At 34.9% G+C, this 12,644-nt stretch overlaps 2 protein-coding genes across 3 annotated transcripts in view; one reads left to right on the top strand and one right to left on the bottom strand.

The window, feature by feature from the left end:
* Positions 1-12,644, top strand: part of LOC128988971 (farnesol dehydrogenase-like) — a 424,915-nt gene that overhangs the window by 299,089 nt on the left and 113,182 nt on the right. The gene's annotated exons all lie outside the window — the stretch shown is intronic.
* LOC128988964 (NADP-dependent malic enzyme-like) overlaps positions 1-12,644 on the bottom strand; it is an 89,705-nt gene that overhangs the window by 74,845 nt on the left and 2,216 nt on the right. For both annotated transcript variants that reach the window (XM_054410771.1, XM_054410773.1), the window contains exons 2-4: positions 11,749-11,805; positions 9,006-9,102; positions 5,541-5,742 (exon numbers count right to left, since the gene is read on the bottom strand). In XM_054410771.1, coding sequence (XP_054266746.1) covers positions 5,541-5,742; positions 9,006-9,085 — 282 coding nt within the window. In that variant the 5' untranslated portion in view covers positions 9,086-9,102; positions 11,749-11,805. The remainder of the gene's footprint in view (positions 1-5,540; positions 5,743-9,005; positions 9,103-11,748; positions 11,806-12,644) is intronic.

The raw sequence follows: 12,644 nt of genomic DNA, 5'->3' as shown, positions 1-12,644 counted from the left end.
TACTATTACAAATACACAAAGTACAGACTTTAAATCCAATAAAAGTTAACCAAAGTCGGTTGGAAAGACAGTGTAGTTAGGGTAGATTGATCGTATGCAGGAAGACGGGCGAAAGGTCGAGTAGAGACTATTACCTGATGACGATGCGTTTTTTCAATGGAATCTCTCCACGGGCAAGTCTATTGGACTACCGTAACATTGCCGTACTTGGTGTAGTCATTCTACACTCCAGTTGATGTTACTTGGTGGTTAAAAGCAATACAGACAGGAAGTGGGGTAAAGCAAAGCAGTCTCTATCTAATAACGTGACGTTTCTGTAATGTAATCTCTCCACGGGCAAGTCTAAAGACTACCTAACATTGCCGTACTTGGTGTAGTCATTCTACACTCCAGTTGATGTTACTTGGTGGTTAAAAGCAATACAGACAGGAAGTGGGGTAAAGCAAAGCAGTCTCTATTATCTAATAACGTGACGTTTCTGTAGTGGATTCTCTCCACGGGCAAGTCTATTGGACTACCGTAACATTGCCGTACTTGGTGTAGTCATTCTACACTCCAGTTGATGTTACTTGGTGGTTAAAAGCAATACAGACAGGAAGTGGGGTAAAGCAAAGCAGTCTCTATTATCTAATAACGTGACGTTTCTGTAGTGGATTCTCTCCACGGGCAAGTCTATTGGACTACCGTAACATTGCCGTACTTGGTGTAGTCATTCTACACTCCAGTTGATGTTACTTGGTGGTTAAAAGCAATACAGACAGGAAGTGGGGTAAAGCAAAGCAGTCTCTATTATCTAATAACGTGACGTTTCTGTAGTGGATTCTCTCCACGGGCAAGTCTATTAGACTACCGTAACATTGCCGTACTTGGTGTAGTCATTCTACAATCCAGTTGGTGTTACTTGGTGGTTAAAAGCAATACAGACAGGAAGTGGGGTAAAGCAAAGCAGTGTCTATTATCTAATAACGTGACGTTTCTGTAGTGGAATCTCTCCACGGGCAGGTCTATTAGACTACCGTATTGCCGTACTTGGTGTAGTCATTCTACAATCCAGTTGGTGTTACTTGGTGGTTAAAAGCAATACAGACAGGAAGTGGGGTAAAGCAAAGCAGTGTCTATTATCTAATAACGTGACGTTTCTGTAGTGGATTCTCTCCACGGGCAAGTCTATTAGACTACCGTAACATTGCCGTACTTGGTGTAGTCATTCTACAATCCAGTTGGTGTTACTTGGTGGTTAAAAGCAATACAGACAGGAAGTGGGGTAAAGCAAAGCAGTGTCTATTATCTAATAACGTGACGTTTCTGTAGTGGATTCTCTCCACGGGCAAGTCTATAGACTACCTAACATTGCCGTACTTGGTGTAGTCATTCTACACTCCAGTTGATGTTACTTGGTGGTTAAAAGCAATACAGACAGGAAGTGGGGTAAAGCAAAGTAGTCTCTATTATCTAATAACGTGACGTTTCTGTAGTAGATTCTCTCCACGGTCAAGTCTATGGACTACCTAACATTGCCGTACTTGGTGTAGTCATTCTACACTCCAGTTGATGTTACTTGGTGGTTAAAAGCAATACAGACAGGAAGTGTGGTAAAGCAAAGCAGTCTCTATTATCTAATAACGTGACGTTTCTGTAGTGGATTCTCTCCACGGTCAAGTCTATTAGACTACCGTAACATTGCCGTACTTGGTGTAGTCATTCTACACTCCAGTTGATGTTACTTGGTGGTTAAAAGCAATACAGACAGGAAGTGGGGTAAAGCAAAGTTGTCTCTATTATCTAATAACGTGACGTTTCTGTAGTGGATTCTCTCCACGGTCAAGTCTATAGACTACCTAACATTGCCGTACTTGGTGTAGTCAAAAATACACTTATTTATTTATACACTTATAACAATACATTTATTGCAGGAGTTACTCTCGACTCTGATGCATTCCTCTCGATATGTCACGGTACTGTGGTAGGCTATATCCCTCGAGGAATCACATTCGAGAAGTACATTCGAGAAATGTCTATTTAGTAGGTACGCATGGAAGGTATTGGAGTTGCTTTATTTTAGCCATCGTATCAGTAGGAACTTGATTACACGATGTAACGTCTTAAAAATGATAAAATACTGTTGATACTGTTCAATGAAATGGCGACCATACATAGTATCTATCCCAAACATCCTGGTTCCTGTTGTTTTTGTAAATTTTAAACAAGTGAGCTGTAAATAATTACCATTACATAAGACAATCTATCCACCTACGTATGCATTGTGGGTCACAATACTAACAAATTTAGAATATTTCGGTAAGTAATCTGACAAAGAAATCGTAGAAAGTCATTTAGACCGCGATTGGTCAATAACGTTGTGGATATCTGTTTGTGATTTTCATGTTGTGGATGCGAGGTAGACTCTGTACGACCTTCAACTTGATAACAACCTCACTGATAACAGAGACTCGACATGCAAGGAGGCGGCCATTGCTCTCTCTGCCATTGTTTTCTGATAAGATGGCATAGAGGACCGATTCCTACGGCACCGAATGCAACTGTTAATGCCAGAGCACCGTATCATTTATTCCCATCTTATCTTATTCCGAACGATTATCCCTCCTAACATTCATACCGTAACTTGATGTTTTTTTTTTTTTTTTTTTTTAGATTTGGCTATGAATCTAAAGTTGAATTTTTAGCAAGGTTTTTAGCAAAGTAATGTGTTGTCGTTTGCTTAGAATCACAAAAAATATGAAACCCTAATACTTAAGGTTAACCCATCCGCATAACAATGGCTATCACAGATGGGTGAGGTTGAAAATCCGGAGACGAGTTAGCAATGTGTACTGAATACATGTAAAATAGCCTTTAACATGTAATATAATTCTGGAATTACGCAAGAATGGTTGAATTATGTATGTGTAAACTTATTTTAAGTTGCAATTTAGTTCGTATTGATTGTAATTAGTAGCCTACACTACTGCTTAGTTAAAAATAAAGGAATCTCAAAACCTTTCACCCGGTTACGACTATGTATATGCGAATCGGTCGTTTATATAGAGAAAAACTTTGCAATCACTTTAAAAACATCTTGACAATTTGTTCTCGTTTTTGAGGGGTGAAAAGAACGCAACTTGTCATAACATCGATACCATTTAAAATCCCTATAGTATCGATATCCAAAAACAACCATCGACTTTGGTGGTCATGAAGACAGCCCCAAATTTTAGTTGTACTTTGTTCATATTCGTAATGTAAAAAAACTGGATTGCCGTAAGTAGACTAGTAGAGTATTCGGATTACGAAAACTACGCGTACCACTACGAGGGAGCTCTAGCGCTTACTCATCTTGCGCGTTTCGTGCATGTTAATACGCAGCTTACGTCACCGCCGAGTTTACCTATAAAACAGAAACGAGGGCGAATTCCCCGCTAATAGCAACCTTGGGAGATGCTCGGTCATCAATCAACATTCCCGCGTAAAGTGTGGACTGTACAACACATGGGCGCAAAAAGGCGGTAAAGTAGTAATCAAGAAAAAGTCGGAACCTTGGATTTGAAACCGTCGGAACTTTGGATGTTGACATTCGCATGAAGCTCTTCAATGATAAGCGCCATTTAATTTCTCATGCGTATCTCTTATCACTGTTATCACCCCTGTTGAAATCCTTATCACCTTTCCTGTCCTTGACGAGTTAAAGGTCGGTTACTGTATTTTCTAGCTTCAACTTTTTCGCGCTTTGGTGAAACAAACATTATTTTTGCAATAAGAGTCTTGTTTAAAAAATCCCCTTTCAGTTTGTAACGCTATAATCTAGGTTAAGTGTAACTTGTCAACAAATTAAAATTGTCAACAAATTAAAATTGCTCAGCTATTTCTTGTATTCAAAGTACCTTTCCAAATTTCTATGCTAAACTTGTCACTCAACGCTCAACCGTTTTACTTGCAGCCCACACAGAATCGCTTACTGCAATCTATTATGAGAAAGTCACGTTAAGACTAATATCACTCCCATTAAAGATCCCACTGATATGGTTGATATTTCATCATCTATATCGGCTACCTGTCTATTTATGGCCCCCGTATCAGCACAAGGTCACAATTAGATAGTTTGTGGGTAAAATTAGACCGCATTAAAGTAATTATGGGACTAAGGTGGGCGCTGATTTACTTTATAGCCCTGGAGTTTTGGGTGTGGTGCATAAACTATGCAGGTGTAAAGGGGATCAGGAACTAATTGAGTAAGAATTATTAATCACCCAGTTTGAAATACTTCAAACAAATCCTAGTAATATTTTAAAAAAGTAATAGTTTTTCACTTTAGTTTGATTGCTAAGCAAAAGAGTTTTTTTCTGGGGGGGGGGGGGGGTTCTGTCTAGCCTATATCGGGTCGTCGATACAACTATTTTCATTTATTAAGAAAAGTGTCCATCCATACTCTTTAGCTAAATTTATATTAAGACTACAAGTTCCAATAAAAATCCTTGCAAATCTGAAAACTTTAAAAACATGTATTGCAACGCTTTTATTATTAGGACAAATTTTATTTTATGTGAGTGGGCTATATCAGCCAGTTTGCACAAAAGGCATAGTCAACTAGTGCAGAATACTATAAATATATTAAGAATATCTCATTGGGACACAGCACAGTTATTATAGTAAAAATGTTTATAAATGTGAAATGTGGAAAAACAAAAATACATACTGTAGTCTAAAAACACTTGTAATAATAGGTATATATTTACACTTATACTGTTGACTAACAAAACGGTAAATACATGTAAAAGATGGTAAGTGGCTTCTACGTAATATATTTACTGGCTTGTTATAATCCCAAGTTTTAGCGTAATATAAGACCTGTTAAAATAATTAAAATCCGCTGTTTGAATCAATATTATTAATTAGTGAGTGGGTACCTAATATGTATACAATTTCAGAGTAAATAAAAATAATAGTCTATATTAATTGTCGGTTATTTGTTTTAGTTAAAATATTTCAGTTACAAATTTAATTATATTTAAAAAAGTATAAAATATTGCCGTTACGAATTTCAGAAATACAAAAACAAAAGACGTAATTTGCTTGTTCGAGAGCATTGTTGCAGTCCACAATGAATTCTCCAACTACTCCATTGAAATAAAGTTACATGCTGATTCCATTGTTGGATCAGCCGGACGATGTTATAAGAAACTCCAACCAAGGACAAAGGAGTATTTCTCGTCTGTTCTCTAAAGATGCAAAATTTCATTGTTGCAGTTTGCATTGAAACTACTTTACGTTTGCATGATGCAGTCCCACACTTATGGAAAGTCCTTAAAATAGTTAAACTGTATACTTAAATCACGATCAGCTGATTGTTCAGTTGCAGCTGAAATAGTAAAATAAAATCAATCAGCTGACTTCACTGTTGCAATTTTCTAAATTATGTAAATAATAATACAACTAAAATGCATAATTAGTGCATTAAATATTTTTAAGAATATGAAACACTGTATCATTCTGACGTAAAATCAATCAGCTGATCGCATTGTTGCACTTTGAGGTTATGTCCTGACCTTGTTCAGCCTGGGGTCCCTCATGTGGTCCAGGCCCCGGATGAGGTTGGTTGATAATGTCCCCTTGCTGCCATCGCTGTATGTCCACTGTCCCAGACGATCCCGTTCCATCTTCTTGCTGCTCGTACTCACTTGTCTCGCACTGACGGTCGCGGCGACTGTGGTAGAGCCGACGCCGCCATCGCTATTTGTGTCGGCCGACCTGCGCACAATCACCACTTTGTCACTTTGCGCATCCAGCGACATAGGGCCCGCCGCACACTGCCCGATGACGATCGCCACCGCCACACATACATACATTGTGTATAGTGTGATCGTGAACGATGTCTAACGTGTTGTAATTATAGCTATCTAGCTATTAATCTGAGTTTGATAGGTGAATTGGAGATTAGCAAATTGTCGTTATGTAAATAAATAGTGAATTAGGTTTACAGAGTACTTGTATGCTATGGGATATTTTCGTAAACTGTTTTTATTGTCTCCTTAAACATCGTGTTATGTTATATACTTTTTTGTGTCATTGTAGATTTAAGGAGTAGGTCTACTCTTAAATCTGTGTTGTCATGTCGAATTTTAATGATAATTGGTGATAATTTAAGATTTTAAACAAACTAAATAAGAAATAATTAAAAAAAACTTTAGCAACTGATTTTGGAACCTATAAATTATTTTGAAAAAGTCTGTTATTTTTAGTTTGATTGTTTTAGTTTATATTTGAGTCTAGACATGTTGAGTTTGGAACTCGTGCTATAACGCAGTGGCAAGTCTGTCCGTCTGTTAAGTGGGTGAAAATGTCATTGAGTAGAAGATACATTCAGGCAATGAGAGGGCTCAACAATAATTCGTGCAGTAAGTGACATGAAACTGGTCTGAGTTGGCATTTCACCACGTCTACCTTCACATTATTAGGTCACAGAAGCTTGATTCACTCAATGAAAAATATGTGAATACTTTAGTAAAATATAAGGAGTTGTGCATGCATTACTTAAAATTGTAAACTTAAATTGATTTTAGCAAAGGATGCTGTTATAAAGAGATACGAGAAGGCCGGTGTTCAAATCACGCAAATCACAAATAGTCTCTAGCTAAGTAGGCCTAACAATGGTGGTTCGAATCCCATCTTAAGCTGAAGAACCCACCATCTAGAGAAAAATATGTTTTTTAGTTGAAGAGGAACTGACTGTTTTGGAGATCACTCCCTCTACAAATAGCCATACTTTTTATATGCAGGAAATACTAAGAAAAAAAACTATTTGTGGCTAAAGAATGCATTATCATCAGTTCAATTATTTTTCAGATGTTATTCCTAAGAACAAACTTTACATAAACCCCCATTAAAACACACGTTACTCATCTTATATCTGCCACATCAGGTTATTTGTATATAAAAATGTACATAATTTAAAATGTTAGTTACTCAATCCAACCTGATGTGGTCGGTTTAACGGATCACCAAAAACACAAAACCAATCAAATGTGTTGACACTGTTAGGTACCTTTCCACTCACAGGAACCTAGGGCGTAGCCATACAGAAGAAAATATTCTATAGATTCAAAGAAAAATCAGGTTATTTTAAAATTAAGAAGTCTTGAATAATTTTAGTTGATACATCTATTATAGTTATAAATACAACACAAAACTGACGACAATATTTTTTGTGGACGATTCCCTCAGAACGATTTTTCAGTAGCATCCGAATCATTCACCAGTTTACCTCATAACTACAGTTCGTGTTCAAAAATAGTACGAGTGAAATTTGAACTGTGTAATATAACAGTAGCATACTAAGTTTAATTCACTCAATGTGTAAAGATTTGCTTGAACCTAAGCTTTATTTATAACCATTTGTTGATCGATATAACAGACTCTACTTCTACACATGTAAATGAAAAATGTATTCAACGAATGCGATTTAAATGCTTTCTGATTTTACACTTGAATACAGTAGGCCTACTGTACTTTCACTAATGTTACTATTTACTGCTACAGTTATATATTTACTTAATTACGTTGATAGAAGCAGTCCACAGGTATCCGGGGAAAGGCCGTTCCGCTTGTTTAACATTAAATACTGTATAGCTTCAATAAAATCGCCAAATATTTAGAAATAAACAATCTTCAATGCAAACCTACACAGACTACATCAGGAATGTTTATGCGGTCCAAAAAATTATTTAAAAATCAAAATATATCAAAAGACAGACATTTAGCAAAATTGTTATTTAAGTTTTAACATTGCAATGATTTTAAAACCATTATTAGTATTGTTTATTTGCAGATTAAATGCTATAGATCAGCTGAAAATAATATGGAACATCTCTGTCCAGTATTTATTGTGGGTGTTTAATGTTTACGATTTACAATGTCTTGTAATTTTACCCACGAATATTACAACTTCAACTGTATGTATCAGAAACGTAAACAAATGACGTCACTGATTCGAATGTCATATACAAATAGTCGTAACAGCTGGTTTGACAGTTCCATTTAAATTAGGCCCTGATAAAAACAATTTTACCTTCGGGACAGTGATATAATATGTTTATGTTTATGATACCTGCTGTTTCTGTTCTTATAATCGTGATTTACCTTAAAAACGTATATTATATTATTGTTAGAATATTATTACGATGGAATTTATTGAATACAAATGAATTATTTATTTATAAATTGTTTCCTGTTCTCTGATTTTATTTCCAAAAGGTCAAGCCCCCTTTGAAAATGTGCCCTATGTATGTGAGTAGGAAAGATAGTGTTCCTGAACGTAAACTGTGAATTAAACCGGCTTCAGGCTGTACAATATTTGTGTTGCATAGACTTGCTATTAGTAATGTTTACGGTGATACCGCCTTAGACACATACTTCTTCATATTACCATTTGATATTGCGTAAAGTAGTTAAATAATAAAATATTAGTATTAAATGTAAACCCTGTATTATCTATCCGACTCAGAGAAGGAAGGTACTTCTCTGTGTGGCCAAATCTCTATGGTGTACGAGTTATTTGAGTGGGGGTTATTTATTCTATGGCTATACTATGATTGGTAAACCCTGCCGTGTGGCGCCGCGCCGTCTTGTATTTCACGTTTTCTCCAACACATGTGTGCATCTACTTTAGTATCATGGTTACTGAAGGGGCTTGCAGACGGAGTTTGAAATCCGTGTTTGTATCATTATTTTATATCATGAGAAAGAAGAAAGGGAACCTAATAGCATTGAAAAAGATACTACTAGTCATTCATATAGTATACTTCATCTTATATTGTATAGTATGTTTTAATTTGTTAATATTTGGCAAGCTGCGGCTTATGGCGACTGAAAACTCTGGGGAAATTTTTCAAAGTATACCCTATTTTGGGGGTATAATTTACTTGCTATCATTACCTATTCTAATATGGCCTATTATGATCCATTTTAATCAACTGCAAGACTTAATAATATTCTTATGGCAAAACACAACAAACCGGGATAGTGTGGAGGCCAGGTTGGAGACAGCTCTAATACTCTTGCTACCGGACCTTACAACTTGCACAAGTCCGTCCATTGGCTTTCACTTCTAAACTGCAACAACATGTAAAACAAAAAGTTAAGTAGCAGTATAAAATAAATCTATAACTAAAACAACTGTAGCTGTAGACCAGTATAACCACTCGGCTAGATCAAGGCTTCGATATAAGAGCCAGGTGCTGAGGGACGTAGCAGTTCTCTATTGGGAACCAACCCCAAGAGAGAGAGCAGTGGAGAGGCATCGTTGGCCCCCGCCACAGCAAACCTGCAGACTAAGAGAATTTCCATTTCCCTGATTTACACTAATGTCTCCTTAAAAATATCACATTAAAATTCCTTATTTAAATATCATTACTTTAACGGGGACTAAGATTTGCTGCAAAAGGGAGGGTAAAAGTGTTTTTTGTTGTTGTTGTAAAATGTGAATAGTTTAGTAAGAAATAAATGCTTTTTCCAAATTTGTTTAAAATATGTTCACAAACAAGAAAACTACAACAGTTTACTTATTCTCCATAAGAATAACATGGAAATTTTAAATTCAATTTTTTTTCTTTTCTCCGTAACCATTAGGTGCATAACAACGCTTCAACACACTTAATTACTGTATTTGATTTCTTAAGCTCTACAAAATAGTTTGAAAAGAAATTGCTAAATTTTTTGTATTTGGGTAGAAAATGGGAAAAACCAATTTTTACCCCATAAACCCCCGTTCCCATAGTCCGATCATGCTGGTTCGAGAACTAGTTCAAATAAATGTAGGTTTACACGTTTATACAAAATTTTATCAAAAGCAGATAATTTTTGCTCGAGTTATCGTGCTAATGGACACATACAGGGTGAAGACATCCCATTTAATATCTTTCTAAGTAAACCAAAGTTTGCTATAAACTCTATCCAAATTGTAGCCCGTCAAATGTTATGGAAAATAATGGTAATATTGGTTTGTAATGGTAGTATTGGCTACCATTTTGGATAGAGTAGAGATAGCAATAAACTCTGGTTTTTAACACTAATCTCCATTCATACTTGGCTTAAAATACCTACCTTCTATGGTCGCCATTTAATAAGAAAGTTTTAAAGTATTTACCAATCTTTAAGTTTTTGTAAACACTTTAAAATGAGATGTCAATTGAAGGGGGTTTACATTGAAGTATTTTGAGTTGCCCCCAAAATCCACCCTTTTGGGGGGACACTCCAAATTTTCAAAATCATAAAATGAAACTTCCTTACAAGGCAGTATGACCACCCAAAGGATTACTCTGTAATATTTACTTAGGAACAAATTAGAGGGAGGAAAATTACTTTTTATTACACAATAAAATAAATGTAACAGTAACGTCATTAAACCTTGTACGGGCTACCATTTTGGATAGAGAAGAGATAGCGATCTCTGGTTTTCACCAATCTTTAAGTTTTTGTAAACACTTCAAAATAAGGTGTCACTTGATGGGGGTTTACCTTTAAAATTTTTGAGTTGCCCCCAAAATCCCCCCTTTTGGGGGAAACTTAAAAATTTTTAAATAATAAAATGAAACTTCCTGCTAAGATTGCACGACCACCAATAGGATATCTCTGTTAGAAAATTATTAGAAATTACTTAGAAAAATATTAGAGAGAGGGGTTTTATATATATATATATATATATATATATATGGCCTCTAGGGACCTCAAAACGAAAAACTAAATTGTAAATCGGTCACGGGTCCAGGTCTTATCATGAGTACTATGGTAATAGCTTATTCCATATATGGGAAATTCGCTAAAAATGATCTACAATATATTTCAAATGAGGATGGTAATCTTGTTTTAGTCTTGTTAAAGTGAACAGTTTACAGAGTTATAATCGATTAAAAATGGCCATTTTTGAAACAGCATTAAAATTCTCTGGATGGATAAATAAATATTTAAAGAAATAATAAAGATAATTTAAAACACTATTCACTATATACGCTACCTCCTCAGGGGTACGCCTACTAGGAGTCACAATAAAGGTTTAAGGACAGTATAGGTGATATGCACATCAAATTAACGGTATTTTTGTTAAAATACAATGCTGTAAACCCGAACTCAAATGGACAACCAAAGCAAAATTTGCAGCCAAAATGAACGATTTCTCGATTTTGCAATTTGGGGCGCCTGCTAGAAGTAATTATGATAACCATAAATCAAATTAATGGTCTTTATTAGCTAAATACAATACCACAAACCCAACAAACAAATTAAAAATCTTTCAAGAGTCAGAAGTTAGCTTTCACTTTGGAATCTGAGGTTTAGGTCTAATTTTGTACCGTGTTATTTGAGGTGATTTGCCTAAAGAAACTATATTTGGAAAATACATAAATATAGTGGCTACTAAATAAACATTTCAAAAAACTATGAGGGCCTAAAAATGTACCTACAAAGTAAGGTGATACTTTGTTTGAAATGTCTGTGAAAATGGGTAAATACTTAATCTTTCTGTATGATTGATTCTATTACAATCTTTCTATCATAAATGAACATTCAAAGAGACTGTGGTCTAAGAACCATCCACTGTTATAAGATAAAAATACTTGTTTAATTTGATGCAAAATGACTTAGGAATTACACAGTCAAAAAGAAAATGGAAACATACCTAATTAACAGCAATTAATAATTTATATGATAAATAAATTTATTTATTTATTTTTATGTAAACAATCACAAGCTAGTTAACCTTACCTTATTAAGCAGACTGAATAGAGATAGATGGATACAGAGTTTGGTTGGACGGTGTTTCTGTAAGAAGGGCGGTCAGTATATTGAGACTTTACAGAACATTTATAGGGACATAGCTAATTATCATTAAGATAAAAATAATTAGCTTCCCACTTAAAATACACAATTAAATTAGTAACTGATTGATGAAATTAGAGTGATATTACCCAACACACCTAGTTAGAAGACCTTGTTCATAATTAGCTACTAAAAGCTTCATTTGAGTAGGAATAAAAAAAATTATCTTTAAACTAATTCTTAGCTTTAATTTGTTTCTGGCTCTTGTGGCAGTGACTTGACTTTATTATATTTCATTATATTCCTGTATTTAGTATTTTTTATGTATTTCTCAACTAAATACGTAAATAATGTAGCCATTATTTATGCGTTAATTGTATAATAAATTGAGTTAAAATTTAAATTCTACTAACAACGTTTCAAAGATCCAAAAATATCTTAAAACAGGCTAGTCATAACAAATAATCACAAATTCATACCATACAAAATTACTAGATACAAGCTAGGAATTAAACATTGAATGCAAGGAGTGAGCAAGATCTAGGGTGTTTATATTTGCTAATGACTTCTAGGCTACTCCTGAGCTGTTGTCAGCTTTCAAATTTATTAAATGCATAGATTTTATGATGGTATAAAGACAACTGCTTTTTGCAGAAATGTAATTAACGGTTAATAACCTTTATTCCACAATAAGGTTTCAACAAAAAAAACTAAGTTGAAAACAATACTGCTGCCGCAGTGAACCTTCAGACTAGGCGAATTTCCATTTGCCTGATTTAATTTTCACTCAAATATCTCTTAAAAATAACATATTTATTCCCTATCTAAATAACATTAGTTTA

The sequence above is a fragment of the Macrosteles quadrilineatus genome, unplaced genomic scaffold (genome assembly GCF_028750875.1).
Source record: "Macrosteles quadrilineatus isolate MER2022 unplaced genomic scaffold, UCM_ALF_1.0 Scaffold_3__2_contigs__length_128488019, whole genome shotgun sequence".
In the NCBI taxonomy this organism is placed as follows: domain Eukaryota; kingdom Metazoa; phylum Arthropoda; class Insecta; order Hemiptera; family Cicadellidae; genus Macrosteles; species Macrosteles quadrilineatus.
Note: the sequence above shows the minus strand (reverse complement) of the source record. Positions and strands in the feature narration are given on the sequence as shown.